The sequence below is a fragment of the Cavia porcellus genome, unplaced genomic scaffold (assembly GCF_034190915.1).
Source record: "Cavia porcellus strain 051 isolate PalLab524CR breed Dunkin Hartley unplaced genomic scaffold, mCavPor4.1 scaffold_38, whole genome shotgun sequence".
Classification (NCBI taxonomy): Eukaryota; Metazoa; Chordata; class Mammalia; order Rodentia; family Caviidae; genus Cavia; species Cavia porcellus.
The window spans coordinates 588,586-611,111 of NW_026947521.1; the positions used below are offsets into that span (position 1 = coordinate 588,586).

The 22,526-nt window shown below is 49.6% G+C and overlaps 1 protein-coding gene and 1 pseudogene across 1 annotated transcript in view; both read right to left on the minus strand.

The window, feature by feature from the left end:
- Positions 1-21,330, minus strand: part of LOC134474758 (adiponectin receptor protein 1-like) — a 43,753-nt pseudogene extending 22,423 nt beyond the window's left edge.
- Positions 1-21,665, minus strand: part of Myo1e (myosin IE) — a 170,717-nt gene extending 149,052 nt beyond the window's left edge. Inside the window, exon 1 of the mRNA XM_013145478.3 lies at positions 21,337-21,665. Within this exon, the coding sequence (XP_013000932.1) occupies positions 21,337-21,339 (3 nt within the window). The 5' untranslated portion in view covers positions 21,340-21,665. The remainder of the gene's footprint in view (positions 1-21,336) is intronic.
- Positions 21,666-22,526: the final 861 nt, after the last annotated feature.

The following is a 22,526-nucleotide window of genomic DNA, read 5'->3' on the forward strand; positions in this document are numbered from 1 at the left end:
GCCAGGACTAAGGAGGCTGAGGCAGGAGGATCACAAGTTCAAGACAAATCTGGGCAACTAAGACTTTCTCATAATAAAATTTTAATGAGTTGGGGGGTGTGGCTCAGTAGTAGAACAATCTCGTTTTTTCTCTACTGCAGGAAACAAACATGTCTACCTCACAGTGTGCTCTGCTCCCTATTCCTCCATCTGTCTCCATAGTTTGCAAAGTGCTTTTCCCCAGATCTTAAGGTGGTGTCGCCCTCTTTTTCTGGCAGCCAGGACTGGGCCCATCTTGCAGATTTACATCTCTCCCCCACATCCGCTCTCTTCTGTGCCTCCCTGACCTTCCAAGCACCCTTTACGGCCACCTGAGGCCAGGCTACAGGCAGGTCCTGCCCCCCCCCCCCCCCCGCACACAGCTGGCTCTGTCACACTGGCCTCCTGACCACAGGCACTCCAGGCCCAGGAACCCACAGGGCACTGTCCTGGGTCACCTGTTTATGAGTCAAGCCCTGAGCAATTGAAGAGAATTTGTTTTGTTTCTTTTTTTGTACCAGGGACCAACTTACAACTTACGCTTGCCAGGCAGGCACTGTGCCGCTGAGCTAGATCCCTGGCATCTTTTTTTCTTGAATCGAGAATGAAAAATGGAAGGAGCCAGAGTGTCACACCCCTTCACATTGAGATAAACCAGCTGGAAAGGAAGCTGTCTGTCTAGGATGGCATTTTGTGGAGCCCAGGTCGGAATCTTATCTGGAAACCTTACTACTGTATTTCCCTAAAAATAAGATATAATTGGCCTTGAAAGAGATCAACAATGCCACCCGCAGTCAGCCCGTCCTTATCCTAGTTGCCTTAGAGTAGCCACAGAGCCAGAGCAGACCGAGTACAATCTGCAGTACAATGGCCATCACCATAGAAACAACCAGCCAGGGCTTATTTTCCAGCTATGCCTTATTTGGGGGAATTATGGTAGCGGTCCCTTATTTCATTTGCCTCCCCTAACTTCTCATACGAACACCTAAGCAAATTGTATTACCTCTGTGTGCAATTACAGAAGATTTGATCACACTGCACACTAAGTGACCAAGATCATATGTTAGATGCTTTGAACCAAGGCTCCAGCCAGGGGCAAGAGCAGAAAGAGAGTTTTTTTCCCTACACGGCCAGGAATGCACTTCCAAGGGTCTATCATACACAGCTGGGTAGACTGCACTCTCTCTGTTCACAATAATTCAACTTAAAAGGCATCTTTAAATCACTCAGCTAATTAGGGAAGGGAATGGGGAGAAACTGTGCCCAGAATCTGCTGCTGCCCCAATTCACACGCATGTATTACTAAGTCCTTCCCACCCGACTTCCATTCTCTGTGACACAGATAGGGCACAACCCTCTGCACAAAAGAAGCAGAAGAGCCCCAAACCTCCCAGCCAGCTCTCCCCAAGTCAGGATGGGCGCATCCGGCAGAGGTGCATCTGGTTTCATGAGACATTTCACGCTTCGCTCGATCGATTCCAACTCTGAAGTATTTCCTTAACAAGCAACATGAAACTCTTTCAAAGACTGAAGACCAGAAAGAAATGATTTGGTTTCCCTAAAGTTTAGTGGGCCAGACCTTGAATGAGTCAGTTAGAAAAATGGTAATGCGGTAACCAGCTTGGGGATGGTTCCTCTCGCTTTGGAGACAGGTGGCAGAGGGACACAGGTTAATATAGAACTACAGGGACCATCGGGCTGTGGCACTGCCCACACTCTCAGGGCTCAGAGTCAAAGCTTTGGAAATGTTTACTGATATTCGCTACGTCGCCCCTAAAAGGAGGATGCACCCTGTTCTTACTTCCTTTCTACAGGCTGAAGTTGAGTCACAGAGTTAAATGTTGATCAGTCTGGTTCCAGGAAACAATGAGGAGGGAACCCATCCTATCTGGTCACCAGGCAGGCTCCCGACGCCCCCTCAGGGTGGAGCAGAGCCACCTCTGCTGTCTCCTGGTCTGGCTTCATATCCTGGCTACAAGGTAGGCTGAGTCACAGTTTCATCAACTTTTAGTCACCATGTTCGTACTTGCAAGAAACTCAAGATCCAAAATCTAAGATCTGAGCAGGAGGAACGGAATGCAGTAGGAGTTAGGAGCACAAGGCTGCTAGCACGAGAAGTGGCACTGGGGGTGTTGCTCCATGCTGAGTACCCGCCTAGCCCAGGGCTCAACGCCCCGGCACCAAGCACACACACACACACTGGCAGGAGACGACAGATGACGCTGTCGGGGCCAGGGCCAGTGTCTTCCTGGGGAGACCTCACGCACCGCTCGTCCTACCTCCCTGCTCAAGTGCTGAACCCCATGCAGGGAGGGACCAGGTTGCACAGGACTGAGGGAGGCCAAACCCTCCAGGCTGCTGGCAAGGGACTGTTCCTTCTGTGATCTAAGTCAAAGGTTTCCGGGAAGTGAGCCCTTGGGGGTGCTTCTCAGGACCCAGATAAATGGGAAGAAAAGGAAGGGAAGTCCGGCATGGAAAATGGGCTGACCTGCCAAACCATTCACTCATTCAACCATCACCTGTTGGGAACCTATTAAGTGGAAACTAACGGCAAGGGCACTTACGGACATTTTCCCCAGGATGAAGGGAGAGTCGGGGTCGCTGGGCACAGCCTGCCAGCAGGTTTAATGCTTTCACTACCTGACTTACTCTAGGTGCTAGGAAATGAACCCAAGGCTTCGTGCGTGCTGAGCAAGTGTGCTACCGCTGAGCTGCACATCCAACCCTGGGAATGCATTTTCTGACTGACAGAGACAGGTGGAAAGTGGACAGCCACGAGCTGATCCCATCAGCGTCGTTTCTAAATAACGGGGAAGGCCTGAAGATCCCTTAGGCAGCGGAGGACACACAGCCACTCATGCCCACACACCCACATGCACTCGTGTGCCACACTCGTGTACACACACCCACATGCACTAGTGTGCCACACTTGTGCATACAGACTCACACTTGTGTGCCACACTTGTACATACTCATGCATTCATACACTCATACACACTCGTGCCACACTGCATATACACACTCATGCACATACACACTCATGCCACACTCATGCATACACACTCATATGCACTCATGTACCACACACTCATGTACATACACATTCATACACACTAATGTGTCACACTCATGCATATACTCATACACACACTCGTGCCACACTCATGCACCCACTCATACACACTCATGTGCCACACATGCACACACTCATAGTCATGTACCACTCATGAATACATGCTCATACACGCTCACGTACCATATACTCATGCCCACACTTATGCACACTCATGTGTCACACATACATTCATGTACACACTCACAGTGCTATACCCGTACACACACTCATGCATACTTGTACCACACTAATGTACTCACTCATGCACAGACTCATAGTGATGAACCACATTCATGTATACACACTCATACACACTCATGTACCACTCTGCCCACATTCATGTACCACACACTCATGCCCACAGGCTCATACACACTCTCAGGTATACACACTCATGCACACAACTGAGAACACCTTCAGAAATAGGAGGCGCCACTAAAAGTTACACTCCTCAAAATTGCATTATTTGATATTTGAGTGATTTATAACTACTGCCTGATTTCATTACCAAACTCTACTCTTCCAAAAATGAGCAGTTTTGTCCTAAAGGAACCAGGATCCCTAGACAGAACCCTCATCAGGGGTCTGAAGTAACCTTGACCTTTGAATTCCCTTTAAAAAGTCAGACTCCACAAGCACCAAAAACGACTGTCTGGGTACACAGGGCACATGCCCTTGATCCCGAATGCCTCGCTCATACTGAAATTATAAAAAGCCTCTTACCACATGAACCGGAGGAGTCTTGTACTTGGAATTCTTTGTCACGGGTGAACAAACAGAGCCTCGCTACATTTCTACATTTTGAAAAGCAAAGCACAGCTTGGAAAATGCATGGGTTTTGTCTGGCTAAATATCACCATTCCACACTTTAATCCTTTAACCCTAAAACCTAAAACAAGTCCACACAAATGTCATTGTAAATATCAGGCTCAATTATTATTATTTTTTAATCTTTTCCCTCCCTCTCACTTTCTCCACCACGCCCAGAGAAGTCCCCAGCGAGAGAGTGAGCCACACCCATTACCAGGGCTCCACCGAGCTTTCAAAAAACATTAAGAGCAAACATTAAGGAAATGCCAAGACCTAAGAAACTTTCTCGGGTGCAGAGGAAGCTACTGGAATTTGCAAGGAGCAGAATAAACAAAACAATTAAGCCATTAGCGCCCTCCTTAGAGACCCAGGCAGGTGAGGGGCTGAGGAAAAAGAAAGGCAGTGTCTCCTTGAAGCCACAACGGACACCAGCGTGATCTGGAAATTTTACATTCTGAAGGTCCAGAACAGCTGAACGAGAAAACCTTGCCGTCCATCTGGCACTGATCTTTCACAGCAGCGAAAACAGCTGACCATTCCCCAGCTCAAGGCCCAGGTCGGTGTGGCCTTGGAGGCAGACGGGGCGGCACTGGCCCGCGTGCCTGGCTGGCACCGCTGCTGGAGGCTGCACTCGGGGACAGGAACTTTGCACAGAAAGGGCCTGGGTGAACAACGTCCTTTCCATCCCTGCAGGCAGGGAGCAGCTGGGGGACAAGCCAGGACTGGCGGTGTGGCCTCGGGTATTCCAGGGAAGGACTGGAAGGCGGAGGCAGACCAGAGGCAAAAGCCTTTTCCAGGCCCCCGGCTTCCTTCGCAGCCACACTGGCTAACATCCGGTTCTATGAAGAGGAAACTCCAAAGGAAGCCTTTGTGCAGCTTTATGGGGGGGGGGGGGGCTATTTTTATCTTTTAAAAACATTGCCAGTTTACAATTAGCTGTCTACTTTGACCACCGAGGGTCATCCATCACTCATTCAGTGGGCCACCACCGCCCCCGAGGGGGATGGAAGGTTTGGGGTCCTCTTGGTCTGGTGCGGACAGTGGGGCTCAACGTGACAGAGGAATGTGTTCCACAGAAGGCTGGACACGTGGAGGTTCCTGGTCACCTGTGAGCCCTACACACCTGAATTCGACCCTCAGGAGGTAAAGGGCACACTCACAGCTGCAAGGTGCCATCCCAGGCTCCTGATTCCTTCCGCCATTTGCTCTGCCAATAGTGGCTCCTGGAAGAACGCTCCTTCATCCATTCCAAAGAGAGCACAGGGAAACGTTTTGTCCTGGATTTGAGGGCCAATTGAGAAAATAAAAGGCAGAAAGCCAACAAAGAAATCAGGATTTTAAAATTGTGCTTTTAAGAAAAACTACAGCTTCGGGACACAAGTTATTCGAGCCTTCTTCTCTACCAGGAAATCACTTGGAAAAAATTCCTAACAATCTTAGGGACATAATTTGCCTATAAATGGGCTCAGCTCAGTCCCTTTTCCCTGTCACCTGCTCTTCCTCCACCCCACAGGAGCAGCAATGTCGGCGGGTAGCATAGGCTATGTCTTGACAAAGCCTGCCTCGGTCACCCTCCCTGAAGATGCCCCAAGACCTATCCTTCACCAGCTCAGAATGCACCTGCTCTCTGGCCCGCACTCCACCCTTGAGATGCATTAAAATTTCTGCCTTAATAAACTTCTGTGCTTCTTGTTGATGCATCCTAAAAATTCTTTCTCTGAGGCAGGAGTCCATGAACCTCCAAATGTTCCATGCTTTTAAGATGGTTAAGTTCTTCAGGTAGCTCCCAGACCTCGTCAGACCCAGCCTGCGGATGGTTTCAACATTACAGCTGCTGAACAAAGAAATATTAAATACTTCGGAATTAACCTAATCAGAGAGGTGAAAGACCTCTGTGACAAAAACTACAGTGCTCTGAGAAAAGAGATCAAAAAGAATATCAGGAAATGGGAAGATGTCCCCTGCTCCTGGCTAGGCAGAAGCAACACAGGCAAAATAGCCACACTTCCAAAGCTGATGCACAGATTTAATGCATTCACAATAAAAATCCCAACAGCATTCTTCACTGAACTGTGGAAAACAATCCCAAAATTCATACTGAGCCAGAAGACACCCAACATAGCAAAAGCAATCCTGGGTAACAAGAGTAAGGTGGGAGGCACCACAATCCTGGATTTGAGGGTATATTACAAAGTGACAGTAACTAAAACAGCATGGTACTGACTCAAAAGTAGGAATGAGGATCAATGGAGCAGAATGAAGGATGTAGAAGCAACCCCAAGCACATTCAACTATTTAATCTTTGATAAAGGGGCTGAAAACATTCACACAAAGAAAGACAGCTTCTTTAATAAATGGTGCTAGGAAAACTGGCTATCCACATACAGAAGATTGAATCTAGGCCCATATCTCTCATCACATGCTAAACTAAAATCAAAATGGATCATGGGGCTAAGGGTGGTGGCACACACCTGTAATCCCAGCACTTACTGTTGAGGTAGGAGGATCTTGAGTTCAAGATCAGCATGGACTACACAGTGAGTTCAAGGCCAGCCTAAACTGCAGAGCAAGACTCTGTCACAAAAAGAAAATAACAAAACCAAAATGGATCAAAGATCTAAATGTTAGAACAGAAACACTTTATCTTCTGGAAGATAAAATAGGTTTAAAAAAAAAAAACCTTGAGGTTCTAAGGACCTTTCTGAACAGAAGCCCAGTTACACAGGAAATAATACCAGGAAACGACAAGTGGGATGGTATCAAACGGAAAAGCTTCCGCACAGCAAGGAAACAGCCAGGAAGGTGAAGAGACAATCTACAGGACAGGAACAAAACTTTGACAGCTATTCTTCAGACAGAAGGCTAACATCTAGAATATATAAAGTACTGAAAAATATTAGATCCCCTAAACAAAAATCCCCATTTAAAATAATGAGCCAGGTGAACTGAAATAGACACATCTCAGAAGAAACTACAACTGGCCAATAAATACGCGAAAAGTTGTTTAACATCTCTGGCCAGCAGAGCATTATAAATTAAAAACACAGAGATTCCACCTTACTCCAGAAAGAATGGCCATCATCATGAAATCAAATATTAACAAATTCCTGGGTAGGGGGAGTCCTTCTGCACTGTGCTGGGGCTGTAAACGGGTACAACTGACAGAGACAGAATATTTAGGGGTTTGGGGTTCCTCTCCTCTCTTCACCTGGACCCGAGCAGTGGCCCTGGGGAGCAGTGGCCCTGGGCTAATCCTCTTCCAGCCTTATTCTAAGTGGCAGAGATTAGAGAAGCAAAGATCCCAAGCACGTCCTGGAAAATTCCAAGATTCCAAGCCAGGACACACGTGCACCACACCTGCAGGCAGGACCTACGGTAACTTTTCCTGACCTCACTGGAGGTTCACGCACATGGACTGCATCTCACAGGTGCAATTACAGCGCGGTGAATTATGGGAAAGCACCTGAGCAGCAAAGACGCAGCTGATGGGACTCTGCACCCTGTCAATCATATTGTCCCTCCCACTCTGGAAGACCCCCGATGGGAGGCGCCCCTGGACTGGCCTGACACCGGATGCCACCTTCCTTTCGCGGGCGTGAGGCTGCTTGCTCTGAGTGCATGTTCTCACCTTGATAAATTCTGCTTTTTCCTTCCTGTCCTGGACCACGTACAATTCTTTGTCTGTCACACACAGGACCCAAGGTGCCTGTCCCAGGCTCCATCATGCACAGTATAGTAACAAGGCCACCACAGGCATCAGGGTGGAGAGTCCTCGGAAAACTAGGAATAGAAATCCCATTGGAACCAGCTGTTCCCCTTCCAGGTATTTTCCCCAAAGGGGGAAAGGCATCATGTTACAGTGATCCATGCCTAACTCCTGATGGCTAACTCTTGACGGCAGCCTGCAGGCAGTATACATCCATCAGCAGATGAATGGATGAAGAAATCATGGTATTTACACACAGGGGAGTACTATTTTGCCATAAAGAAGGAGAGGCTTGAGGCATTTGTAGGAAAGCCGAAGGTTAGGTAAACCAAATCAGACACACCAGCTTCAATAGCTTGGGTTCTCTGATAACCCAAAATATAAATAAAGAGCAAAGTAAAGGATAGACAGTAGGAAGCAGGGAGGCAGCCTTCCTCCATGGGGGGGACCCGGAAGGGGAGGGAAGGGTGAAGAAGAACGGGGTGTGCTTTGTGCCTGCACCACCTCCACACAACGCCTGCGATCATCACGTACTGCAAACACGGGCGAGTGAAAAAATTTTAAACCATTACAGCTGCTCAGTGAGCAAAGAAAAGCAGGCTGCTTCTGCGGCCTTCGGTGGCCAAGCCACTGGCTCTCGGGTGCCATGTTGGCCTGGTGACCCATCCTTCCTGCCACCCCGTTCCCTCCATCCAGAGCCAAGGCAGTGAGAAGTGACGCCCGCACTCAGCCAGCATCACTCCGATGCTGGACTCAAGGGTGACTTCTGAGTCCCAGGACGCGGCCACCAAGTCACTCCTGTCCTTCACTCCTCCAGCCAAGGAGCCTATGGCAGCAGTGTCCTGGAGTGAGCTGAAGGGTGTTTCACTGGGTCGGCAGTTCTGCCCTCGTTCTGTCCTTCAGGATCAAAGCCTCACGCTGGGGATTTAGCTCAGTGGCACAAGCGCCTGCCTGACAAGTGCCAGGTCATGAGTTCGATCCCTGGTACCAAAAAAAAGGCAAAAGCCTGGGGTGCAGTTTTAAAGGACCTCTGCTAAGGGAAAGGCAAGTGCTCCCCCAACGAAGTTTTTAAGCAGCATCATATGCCACGTGTGTAAACCCACGAAGCAACACAGCGAGGCCTCTGTGGAGATGGTGTGCTGGGACCGTGAGGTGGGCCTGAAAGGGCACTGGGACAGGCAGGGTTGTCAGTAAATAATACTTCCTGGTATCTCTGTATATTGGAGGGAGAAGCAGAGCCCAGGGTCAAGCACTGAACTAATCTCTAACTCTTTACATTGTTTTCTTTTGAGACCCCAAACTTGGGAATCTCCTGCCTCAGCCTCCCAAGTGGCTGGGATTACACATGCATGCTGATATACCTGGTTTATCTCACTAGTTATTTGTCTCCACGAATCTTACAAAAAAGTACTTTAACATACCACTTTCAACCTCCCATCTGTTTAATAAGGCTTTGGTATGTTTTATTTTTCCACCACATCCAGTGAGTGAAAGCCAGTTTAGGACCGGGATTGGCTGGAGACGCCCGTGTTTCCCAGGGCCAGCTCCGCTGTAAGCTGCCTAGTGACAAGGACTTACATTCTCCGGACCTCACAGGGTTTTCTGGGGAGGTCAGAGAACACTTAGAGGATCTTCTTTTTGGGAGCAAATGTCCATATGACTGTGAATACAGTTTCATATACCCCCTCCTTAGCAAATAGTTTCAGGATGTCTACCTTGCCATTCTGCAGCTCACGTCATCTGATCACCGAAAAACACAGGTGTTATTTTTTGGAAACTTTAACCACTAGCAATGCACAAATAAAAAGGGATAAAAAGGCTGATAGCCACACACTCATCTGACCACAGAAAGCTCTCTGGGAAGAGCCGGATTGTGCAGTGGGGAACCACCCAGGTTACACACCAAGACCATAAATGCCAAGGTATCAGTGCCAGGTTCTCCCCTAGCTGAGACTCATGTCCCTTCAGAGCCTAGAGATGTCTACGTTGCTCTGCGAGACAAAGGCTGCACTGTTAAGTCAGAGGGAAGTTACCAGCTCCGGTTCCCAGAGACACACCCCTTCCTCCAGTTCAAAGAATAGTTGGTGCCAAGTTTTGCTTTAGTTAAAAGCCAATGTAATATGGAAACATTTATGGATGAAATGCTGTGATATCGAGGATCTGCCTCAAAATAAACCAGAGGAAGGCAAAAAATTCAGAAAAGATAGGTCATGAGTCAAGATATGCTGTTGGAGAGACGAGTTTTCTTTCAACTTGCGCGATTTGAAGAGAGGATAAGAGGTAGAGAACAAGAGAATATCAAAGTGAAAGATCTGTAGGTTAATGGATTTCTGGAGTCCTGGGCACTAAGCTAAATTAATCTAATTCAAGCCTTGTTGAGGAGCCCACAGATAGCAGAGCCGTGACTCACAGAATATAGAATTGACAGAGGGTTATTTGAGAATCAGAGTTCAAAAGACGTGACTTTCAATCAAGGAAACAATGTATTTTTGTCCACGTGAGAAATGTCTTTCTCCCGGAGCAGCTAAGCGCTGGATTAAAAAGCAGATTGGACGGGAAGCAACCCTGCAGCCACCTTGGAAGGCCTGAGCTCCACCCCCGTCCAGGATATGCACCTTAGTCAGATTCACCACGCTGCTGCCCTAGAGTTTGGGCTTGAGCGAAATGTCTGTTATTTCCCAAAAGCTGCCCTTCATGCGAGATGATTTTTATTTTTGTTGTTAAGCTGCTGCTTTTACCTTGTCTCTGCCACAGCAGCAACCACAACAGCAGACAGCAATTTTACAATTAGGCTCATTCTCATCAATACAGAAGACCAGCAGCTGTAATTCCTCAGGCCCTGGGGAACAGCAGTGAATGGGTCTCTAAAAAACAACCTGCCTTCTCTGTCACACACAGGAGTTCAAAAGATCAGCCAGGGATAAATGAGGCAGCCACACAAATTATTCCTGCCACCGCGGTGCATTCAACCAGCTGAGGAAGCTGAAAGAGGAAAGGGGAGCTGTGAGGCCTTGACGCCGGACTTAGCCTCGGGACTGCTTTGGCCAGTGGGGACGACGGCAAGTGAAAAGCAAGCAAAAGTTTTTCAAATGCCTGTGTCGGAGCTTCAGCTTTGCTCTTTGCTGTTCTTGGGAATCCTGTGGTGTGACCGCTGCTATGTAAACAAGTCCAGGTCAGCCTGTGTGACGGGAGAGGCCTGGCCAAGTCATCTGTACTGCCCAGGCTGAAAGTGGGCCAACTGCGGGCCACGTGAGTGAGGCCATCCTAGATCCTGCGTTTCCGGCAAGCCACCAGCTGACCGCAGAACTCCGATAAGCCAGCTTGGATGAGAATTGCCAGCCAAATGCACAAAATCAGGAGAAATAATAAACGTGATAATTTAAGCCATGGGAGTTGGCAATGATTTGCTACACAGAAAGCTCACACAGACACAACAGAGCAAGCAGCAATGACTGAGGGATGCCAAGACGGTGCGACCACCCTGGCACACTTTCCCCTGATGGCTCACCCCACAGCAATCAGTTAGATGTGCCACTGATCTGACTGTATGTCAGCCATCATCTCAACAACCTGACACAGATCCAGAACTGACTGTGCACCCCAATACTCATCTTACAACAAATTTGCTACAACTTTTGGAATTTACTGAATGGGCTTCAGAGGTTTTTGAACCTCCTAAAATTATACAAATTGTGTTTATATACATTTTTTTCCTTACTTGGAAAAAGATGTTCAAGATACAGAGGATAACATAGAATTATTCAGGTACACACTGCCTAGAATTAATATTATTTCAGCATATTTGCTTTGGATTTTTACAAATATACAAAAAAAAATTTACCCATCCCATGTGGGACAGGGTCACCATATGTGATTCCCCAGAGCCCAGCATACAGATCGCAAGCTTAATACATGGTATTATTTGGTAAACAAAAGAATGAACAGTTAGGAGTTGTGATGGAATTCTACACAGCTGCTGCCGACTTCCTGGGGCCACACATGGCACCTGCCTGGAGGAAATGCTGACTGCCTCCAGAACTCCTGACTTCACACCACCGAGGTCGCAGCTCCAGGGGAAAGACAGACGCACTCTGGCGCTGAAGTGAATCAGATCACAACCAAAGAAGGCAAGCTTGGCAGGCGACAGCCAGCAATAAGGCGAGAGGAAGTGATGTTAGCAGAAGTACAGGTGACCGACAAGCACAGCTAGGTTAGCAGAAGTGCAGGTTATTGTGAGAAGGTTCACTCAGGGGACTGAAACACAAAGCCTTGTTGGATGAATGGGAGGCAAACATACAGGGTAAAGGATTCTGAGCAAATTCTGTCCGACACAATCCCTCAAGGACCCCCAAAAGCAAGCTACCCAAAGACCCTGAGGACCTGGTCCAGTTGCTGCCCCCTCCGACGTGAGAGGTGAGCCACAGGGGACATCTACAAGGTGAAGGAGGAGGTACAGAATGAGGTCCACTTGGACCTGCCCATCTTCTGCTTCTACGTCTAGTGCACTTGGTATCGGGCAGCGACCATGTTCCAGACAGCCCCTGAGCCAGACCTGGGGTGCATGCCTAGAACCCCAGTACTTGGAAGCCTGAGGCAGGAGGAAGGCAAGGTCAAGACCAGCTTGAACGCCACAGAGACCCTGTCTCAAAAAACTATAAGCTAAAAACACAGACACTACCACGGAGTTCAGAGCCTTGCTGGGTTTCTGGGCTAAGAAGTTCCTTGGAGAGGAGGGCGCCAAAGGGCGCCAAAGGAGACGGCAGAAGGGGTTGAGCAATTCTGTGAGGGTGCTGGAGGATGCAACCCAGGAGTCCACGGTGGAGGTGGAGATGCTGAGAACTGGCAAGAGATGAGAATATACAATTCATTACAATATACAATATATTGTATATTGTATGTATATGTATATGAGAATATACAATACATTCAGAGATCAGAATGCACAGCAGGCGTGAAGGAGTGTAGAAACCACGGCAAGAGGAGGAAGAGTGGCAGACAATGGCAGTGGTGGAGAAAGCTAGAAAGGAAGACTGCCCCAGAACCTGACCCGGAGGTCAAAGCGGCTCCTGCCTCACCCTGGTTGGCTCTCCGGCACGTCATCCTCTTGGATGAGGCTCAAAGGCAAAGAGGAAGGCGAAGAGCTGGGTAAGGAGTACAGGTGCCCGCTATCAGCCTGGTCCTGATAAAGACAGATCTGGACTGCGGCCCCAGACAAGGCCCAGAGAGCAAGAAGAGAGCTGATCCTGCACCCCAGATGCTGAGCATTTATACCCAGGCCAGCTAGGTGCACACTCACACAGGAAAGACAGCAGCAGCAACCCAGCCCTCAAGGTCTCTCCACCCATCAAGGGTCACAAGCCCAGGCTCAGTCACATCAAAGGCCACAGGACCTGGTGGTCAAGGTAGGAGGCCTTGGTGCCAGCCAAAGCCATGAGTAGCAAGCACTAGCATCCTGCAAAGCCTGCTGGGCCAGTTAAAAACTGCACCCCAGGGACTCAGCTGCTACACCCTCCTCTCCCCTCACAGTCGGGGAGCTCTGTCAGTCACCACCCCCAGCACTGTACACCAAGTTCTCCCACCCTTCAACTGGACACCAAAACCACGTCACAGAAGCCACAGGAGGCTGAGCAGCCCCTACTGACCACAGCGGCTCCTGCACGCACAAGGCGAGCTCCTCCCTCGAAACCCTCCTGAGCGTCTCTGCCTGCTTATGGCTTAGGCCGGGCCATCGGGCTACATGGGATTATTATCCTGCCACCAAAGTATGATAAATACGCTTACCAACGAGAACGGTGTATGAAACAAGTGGAAAAATATAGAGCATGGAGTACATATTTGCCCCATAATTATAACTACATAAAAGCAATGCATGTTTGGGTAGATTGGAAGGAAACCCAAAGGCATAGAAATAATTATTATGTTGGAATATAATGGTACAATGAATTCTTCCTCTAAGCTTATTTCTTACAGTATTTTAAAGTTGACACTGATATAGTAATGAATCAAAAATAAGTAACAACATCCCATCTCCAATCAGGCCTTTTTGAATGGTCCCAGAAAACACACACACAGGACTACCTGGTCATGGCTAGACTTTAAAGAAACAAACTGTAACCCTTCCTCATTTTGTGAGAAAAGCCTCATTAGACTGAGATCGGGAAATTTGTACTCTGTTACCACTTGACTGTAAACCCGCTATGAGCTTCAGAAGTCACTGAACCCCTCTAGCCCTGTCCAGGAAATCAGGCAAAAGGGGTTCAAATAGAATTCACTAGCTTTCACTGGGCTTTCTACAAGGCAGTGAGTGTATGCTTTGCTTTCGACAATGCAGTATATGATTATCTTAATTTTATAACAAAATGTAGATCGAAAATGTACCCCAAAAGTCTTTCCTAAGGTCAGAAGTGGAGTTTTTGGTAAGTAACTGAATTATGAGAGCTGACTTTATTGGTGGACTAATCCACAGCTGAGATCATAACCTGATGGCCTTACTCGGCAATTTAGAAAGAAAGGTTTAGTTGAAGGGGGTAGATTGTGGGGACCCGAAGTTGGCGGTTACGGGTGGTCCCCGGCCAGCTCCTGTCCAGCCCTTTCCCACTCGCTCTGCCTCCTGGCTGCCAGGAAGAAAGCAGTTTTCTCCTACTGTGCTCTTCTGTCGCAGTGCTTCTGCTCTGCCACAGACCTAAAGGAAGGAGCCCGACAACCACGGACTGAAGCCTCTGAAGCTTGAGCCTGAATAAATCTTTTCCTCCTTTAAGCTGTTTACAGCAGGTGTGTGGTCACAGTCATGCTATCTGGACTAATCCAAATCCTATGAATGCATTTTTAACACACATCAAACAGTAGACACCCAAGACAGTGCAGACCCCACCAGGGCAGTTCCTACACTTCCCTGCCGGAAAGAGGGGCCTCCTCGTTGTCCTCCATACCTTACTCTCCATGATATGCACATCCTCCACGAGGGTATTTCCTCCCCCGCTTTGGGGCAGAATGTAATTTTTGGAGAAAAGCTGAAAGAGGCTGGTGCAAAGTCTGGTGAGTAAGAAGGGTGATTAAGGCCAGCGTTTTAAATCAGAAAGGAAGTAACAACCAAACAGATTCTATTTATTTATTTATTTTGGTACCAGGGATCAAACTCACAGCCTTGTGCTTGCCAGGCAGGTGCTTATGCCACTGAGCTAAATCCCTGGCTTATGCTTCTTTATTATTATTATCAGGCTTTGCATCAAGATACATAGCAATGATAGCAGGTTTCTTTTTAAAACTTAGCATTAAATATTAGATATCTTTCGCCACTTTAATTTTACATTTCTCTGCCAAGAAAAAAAAAGTTAAAATTCAAGTTATCTGAACCCTGGATGCATTCTTTCTGCTGTGTGAAGCAGACCTCGGCCCTAGAAAGATGGACCGGATCATAACTGTTTTTGAAAAATGTGCTACGAAAATGAATGGCCTGTTATAAGCCAGGTTACAAAGGAGGGACGGGGGTAAGGGAGGGACATTTTTCTTCAAGAAAAACCAATTTCTGAAGTGTCCCAGTCTATAATTTTTCCCAAAATGGTTAGAGGATGGGGTAAAATCTCAACGTGAGCTTCAAGGTACCGTCTCCGGAGGGGCCAGCAATCGCTTTGCCGAGAAAGGTGCTGTAGAGCAGGGGCATGGCTAGGCTGGCCCTCTGCACCCTCCCCAGCTGGGCAACGAATGCAAAGTCACCTGCCCACAGGCTGGCCCAGTGAGCTGACACTTGATTGGTCCTGAATTCTCTAAGAGGTTTCTTCTAGAAACAGACAACTCAGAGTCTTCCTTACTTCAGCAAAGACGTTGTCTTTGAAAGCACTTGGGAAGCTGCTCTTCCACCATGGGGGGGGGGGGGGAGGGGAGGCTCAGGGCAGGGAATCATCAGTACAGCCACCTTGGAGGCCATAATGGAATTCCTGTAGGTGGGAGACACCGTAGAAGTGGACAGAGGCTGCTGCTACCACCAAGACGTGCAAAGTCTGTTGAGACTGGCAACTGTATGTCCAATTTCTCAGGGAAGCAGCGCTCAGGGGTACGGGCAGCATAAAGGCCAGTGCCAGTGATGCACACGCAGCCGTGAGGAAGAACCAGCCCATCTGGCCCACAGTGGTGGCCTTGACCTGACCAAGCCCTCAGTGACAGTAAAGTGCATGGTGGGCACACCACCACTCAAGCCAAGGCCCAGGAACACTCTTGCTTTTTTTTTTTTTTTTTTTTGTCTTTTTCCTTTTTCCTTTTTATCGGTACCGGGGATTGAAGTCACGACTGCCTGCTTTCAAGGCAGGCGCTTATGCCGCTGAGCTAAACCCCCTCCCCTCACTCTTGCTCTTGACTGCTGGTACTTTGGAGCGGCAAACTGGTCCCACTGGGCTACAGTGATGGCAGAAATACCCAGGACACAGATGATCCAGAGGTAGATGAGCCGAAGCTGTGGGGAGCAGTAGAAGGAATAACAGAGCCAGAGGGCAAAGCTCCCCATAATCATTAGAGCAATCCCTGAATAGCCCAGTTTGGAAAGAGTCTGAGAGACTTTCTCTGAATGACAACAGATGGTGTGAAAGAGCCACGAGAAGCCGAGGCAGAGCACTGCACCCAAAAAGAACACCCCAAAAACCACCTTCTCCTACAGCAGTATTGGGTTGGAGCATGGTCAGGATGCCCAAAAAGAAAAAGAGCACAAAACCAAGAGGATGCATCCAGATGTTGCCAGTTTCTGTATGGACAGGAAGATGCTCTTGGAACAAGCCCAAAAGGAGAACACGGGTGGTCTCTGGCCCTGAAATAGGTAGTCACTGTCCTTGAGCCAGTTGAGGAGCACATCGTACGGGAGGACCCTCCAGTGTCCCTCCCAGACACCGCACAGAAACTTCTCCACCTTCTCCACAGCACGCTGGGCCTGCAGGGGGAGCGCCTGCATCTCCTCCTCTTCTTCTTCTTCCTCCTCCTCCTCCTCTTCCTCTTTCTGGGGAACAGGGCATGTCTGCTCATCTTTGGCCTTGGTTGGGTTGGCAATGACCTGCTTGCCCTTCTCTTCCAGCGCAGGTCCCAGCTCAGCCAGTTCCACCATGTAATGTCCCTGTTACTGGCAGGGGTCCCACTGCCCTGTGCCACCAAAGATCCTTTGTGGGGAGACATCTGGCTAGTACCTCAAGACCTTGCAGCTTCAGCTTGGGAGAAGATTGGGGTCTTCCAGCCCCAAAGGGTAGAGACCTCCCAGTGATGGCAGACAGGCTACACCAGCTGCGAGCAGGTGATGCTGGGGACTGCAGTACCCTGCACTACATCCAGAACCCCATGCCACATCCCAAGGTGCTGGTGTGGCCCTGGGCCAAAGATGCTCAACAGCCTCCCCGAGCCGGAAGGGACACGCCCCTGCCAGAAACAGATTTTTTTATGTAGCCCATAAACGACAATTCCGAAAGTGCTCTGAACAAAGGCAATGACACTGTCTCCATGGTGGCAACTCAGCAGGGAAGGCCAAGGTCACTCAGACACATAGGACACAATCCACGGCTTGTCTCAGGTAGGGTCATTACTATAGTAAAGCTTGGCAGATTTTTCTCTTAAGGGTGGTTTAAAAAGAAAAGCATGAACACTCCACCAAGATGCCCCAAAACCTCCATCTTTGCCAAAATAAATACTGATGAGTGGAGGAACACTTGCCTAGGATAAGCATGACCCGGGGTCCAAACCCCAGTACCACAAATAAATAAATACACAAATTTTAAACTTTTCAATCACATCACCGTAAAACCAAAATTTACCACATTGTGATTTAAAAAAATTAGAACACTCAAACTTGCAAAATCAAGACTATATACACAGTTCTTTGTTGTTTCTGTTTTGTTTTGTTCTGCTTTTAGATAAGGCTTCCTTGTGTTGCCCAACTGGTTTTGAACTGCTGACTGAGCTCAAGTGACCTCCTGCCTCAGCCTCCCAAGAAGCTGGGACTAAGCCTATGCCACACTGTGCACAGTACCTTGCCCTAGAGGTTTCAAAGTAAGTCTACAGGTTGAAGCTGAGTTTTTCCAAGGTTCTACCAAGTATGATCTCCAGTTCTCACCTCATCAGGAAATGCAAAGGACTTCATCATCTTCTTCGTTTCCTTTAGTCCAATGTGAGTTCATAGCATACTATGGCAGGGTACAGGAGCAAAGGGTTCTATGCCACTAAGTCATAATTGCTCACTGCCGGTCACTATCCAGGCCTAAGACTAGGGAGCTGGCCTCACAGGCTGTGGAGAGTCCTAAGTACCAGCAGGTTGCAGATTTCCCCTGCTTTTGTGCCTCCAGATCCCATGAATGGAGAATGCCAGACAACTCCCCTCTTTAGGAAGGCCCGGTAACAAGTGCCACTGCCCTGACGGGCATGTTGGTGAGTGAATGGGAGGAGCTCTGTGGTCCACAGGATGCCACACTGAGATTTACGGTACTGGTTATGAGCAGCTGACCTACAGGAGAATCTGGCCTTTCAGTAACATCAGAAGACTTTGCACAAGTATCTACACTTCCGGCTCCTTTTACAGAACATGGTAGTCCAGAAACATGGTCAGTGGAACCATGTCCTGGGTCTATGGTCAGTGGAACTATGTTCTGCATCTACTCTTTGCAGACCAGTCCATCCCAGTGGACTGCATCCAGCCTCCATCGGCTAAGTTTACCCCACTTGCTACAATCCCCAGCTAAACTATGGCCCGCACATTCTCCATCTCTGCCTGCTGTCCCACTCGGCCTTTCTCCAAAGAGAGGGGACCCTGGGCTAGCCAACCATTTCCTCCAAGGGTGGTCCACTCGCACTTGCCCCAGGGTGACATCCTGGGCTACAGAGCTTTTTCTAACCTCCCTGTCATCAGCAAAACATCTGTGCTTCATCCAGCTCCTTCCTAGTTTGGTTCTGCTGGATTCTTTTGTTTCAGCCAGGGGACCTCTAGCAATCTGATAAACTAATCAGTGGAAATGAACTAGGTTATCTTCCCAACAGTCATTTCTGAAATGAATTCCAGACTTTCAAAATACACCCCAGCCTCCCCCCTGAGGAACCTACCTACCTGTGGTCAGCAATCCACCAGGCTTCTAAGTTTATACGGCTCATTCTACGCATAGTATCTGCCATCTACTCACTAGGAATACTCAAGTAAGGAAAAAGGAACCCACTACGCACATTTTCTGTGGTAATGGCTAATTTAGGTTTACTCAAATATTTCTGCATGCTAAACTCACAGATATCTTATGAATCACAATTTCTGGGAACAGAGAACATAGCAGACCTGCAGACAAGAACATCTGTCCACTGACAATCCAAACTAGGCAGGACCATGACAGCAGACCTTCTTTTGCAGATGATGAAAAAGCCAGATTTTACAAGGAAACAGTGTACACTGCTACCAGTTAACGCTAAAGGCAACTTCTGTACCATGCTAAACATCCACAAAATTGTAAAAACATGCAGAGATTTAACTAAATAAATAAATAAATAAATAAGGGCTTGGGATTTTGCTCAGTGGCATAAGCACCTGCCTGGCACGCTCAAGGTCATGAGTTCGATCCCTGTTACCAAACATAAATAAATAAACAAACAAACAAACAAACCTCTTTAAGCCTACTAAACAAAAAGAGTCCACTATTATCTGTTCATGTTCTTAGTTTTCCCAAGAGGAAAAAGTGTTCCAGTGTGGGTTTTCAGGAGAATATGAAGTGAACTATTGTACCCTGTGTTCCTAAGTCAGAAAGGACAGCCTGTGTGTGAGTCAACAACTGACTAAGTCTAGCTAGGACCTTGGCTACAGATACGGCGCCTTCCTGAAAGAGTAGGCACACACAGGTCCACAGTGTGGGCGCTCCTCCTCCAGCCTAAGGACCTCTGCCTCTGCCGCTTCTGAGTCACACCCATGGATGGAACCATCCCTTCCCTTCCCTTCCAGTTCTGAGAAACTGAGGGATACAACTGGGCAAGCTCAGATAGGTGTGGGACTCAAAGAACAGCTTCATTTGGCTCAATGGACTTTAATGGACTCTTATATAAGGAGGAAATAGTATAACAGGAGTTTCTAATTTTGTAAGATGTTCATGCACCCTTGTAAGGCAACTGCACTTATCTAATGAATAGAATTTTTCAAAGTCGGGGAAGAAATGATTCATTTAATTTTGGCCAAAGTACTGTGGATCTGGGAGATCTATCAATGGCACAGCACCTATTTCAGGACAGCCAGCTGTTTCGAGGATTCCGCCACTGAACTGTGGCCTCAAGAACCCTATGTGATGGCAGACAGTTTCCTGGAACCCACACGGCCCCACCTGTGCAGGTGGCAGGGGAGTCCATGGACAGGTACATCACACCTGTCCTGCAGTCAGCCAGCTCTGCAAAGGCCTAGGCAATGACTCTTCTGCATCCACGCGACAGTGGGCCAACCTAATCACCGAGTTTCCAGGTCTCCAGAAATAGTCATCCTCGGTTACTTTTTAGTTTGCCCTGTGAGATCCAGGAGTTTAAGAAGGGCAAGTCAGTTCTCTCCAGGTACCACTCAAGTAGTTAAATCTGGTAAAATTTCCTAAGCTCTTGATATAAACACCTTTCCTTCTTTCCTTCCTTTCTTTTTTTAGAAATATTGAACCACAGAAAATACAGCAATTCCAAAGAGCCAGGACTTACACTGGCCAGGAGCCAAGTGCAGGCGCCTCACTCAAAAGCTCAAAAGCTCAGTGTAAATAGTTTTCAGCAAGGTCCAGAAAATAACGTGGAGTAGGCTGACATCTTAAACCCTTAAAACTGGAGGAGGAAGTTTATTTATGGATGAAATATTCTCTTAGGTGGGGCAAAGGTGACATAATTTCAGACTGTATAAAAAGTAAAGGCTCTGGCCGAGACTTTTTTAAAAGATTTTGTTTGTTTTCAAGCATTCTGTTAAATACATAGCGCTGTGTGGGAGGCAGCGTCCGGGCTTGGGGAGTCGGTTCCATGGGCCCTTGCTGGGTCCGGCACCCTGGTCCGGCGGGTTAGGGGTTCTCCGCGAGTCCCCTGGGGGTGTCGCTCCACTTAGCTGTACTTTCACATCCTTAAACACCAGCGACCCAGAAGAGGACGCGTCCGCCCACCTGGGCGGGAGTACTGGGGGAAAAAACGGGTGGAAACTAGGAACCTCGCAGAACTTTTTCCCTCTGGCTCTCCGGACGGGCTGCCAATCTCTGGGAAACAGAGTCCGAGCTTTTCTGCCTTGGAAGGAAAACGACACCATCCGGGAGCCGGAGGGCTGCGGCTGAGGTTATGCGGCGGAAGGGGGTGCGGCTGGGCTGCAGTCCCGGAGACCGAGAAAGTCACAGCCGAGTGGGAGAAGGCGACGGGTCCCTGCACCTCAGGTCCCGATTAGGGAGCCCGAGGACTCCGGCACTCGCCAGCGCGGCCGCGCGCGACCCCGGGGTCCCAGCCCTGCGCCAGGCGGGTCCGCTCCCCTGCCAGGTGGCCCTGTGCGCCCCGCCAGGTGCGGCCCCACCTGCGCCCCAGGGGACTAATGTGCCTCCGTCGCCCCAGCGGCCGGCAGCCGCCGCAGCCCACCTCGGAAAGTTTCGCGAAGTGAAGGAAAGTTTTCCTCGGCCACTCGATCCTTTCCCCCGATCCCGGCGACACAGAGCGGGGAGCCCCACGCCCTGGTCCCGCCCGGCCCGGCCAGACTCACCATGGTGACACGCGCCTCCGTCCGTCCGGCCCGGACGCCTGAGAGCTAACGAGCCGGGGCTGCACCAGAATCTCGGGGCAAACTTCAAAAGTTGGTTCCAGTCGCCAAAATCAGGCTCCCGACACCCAAGCGCTCACAGGAGCCAATGGGAGCCCAGGAGGGACCCCATGCGCGGGGATCGGCGCTAGGTGAGTGCGACGCCGGAGTTCGGCAGGCGCAGCGCGCGATCGGGCACCGGAGCACTCGGCCCCGCGTCTGGCGCCCGCTCCGCGATGCGCCCAGGTCCCCGCCGCGATCCCCGCGGCGCACTCTGCTGCTCGGATGCACTCTGGCCCGCCCGGGACCTGGCCATAAATGGAGAAGTCGGCGCGCGCCCGGCCAATCAGCGCGCAAGCCGCGGCGTCACCGCCCACTGCACGGTGCGGCCGGGGCGCGGGGGCTGCTGGGGCTTGTAGTCCGCGTGCCCCTCTGCGGGGACCACTCCCCCCCCCCCCCCCAGGCAGCCACTGCAGAGACGCGGGCTGCCCGGACGGAGTGGTGGGGTTTGCCTACAAGCTCTTTATTTTTATTTTTTTAAAAAGGAATATTCTATCGGCGTAAAGGGCAGCGTCGGGCCAGCAGCGGAACAGGAATTCTTGCCTCTGTCTGGAGGCTGAGGGGAGGCAACCACAGCGTCTCCCCCACCCCTTTCTACCTGGATTTCTTCGGGAAACAAAGGACGCCGGACGCCGGGCGGGGAGCGGGGAGGAGGGAAAACGGTGAGTCCACGCCCTGGCAGCTCCTGCCCGGGAGGACATCGGACTGAGTCTCAGTATCAGGAAATCAGGTGGGCAGCGGGGGTCCGTAGTGGGGGGCCAGGGTGGGGTGGGGAGTCTGATTTTATCATGTGCAAGCCTGCGGGTGTCACCTGGGGCTGCCCTAGAATCTGCAGGGACGCACGCGGACACCTCATGGAGCTGGATGCTCAGCTTCTGCTTGCATAGGAGATCACAGAGCGGCAAAGAACTTCAGCATGACCTTGCCCGGAAAGGGCGCAGAGCCAATGCGCTGGAGCCACTCGGTGGGCCACCTGTCGCCTGCCACGGAAGGAGTGCGCTGCTAACCTGTGCCACCGCAGGCAGCGACCTCGGAAACCGCGTAACCCAAGAGGCGAAGCACAGAACTTCGGGCACCGCGGGATTCTGTCTGTA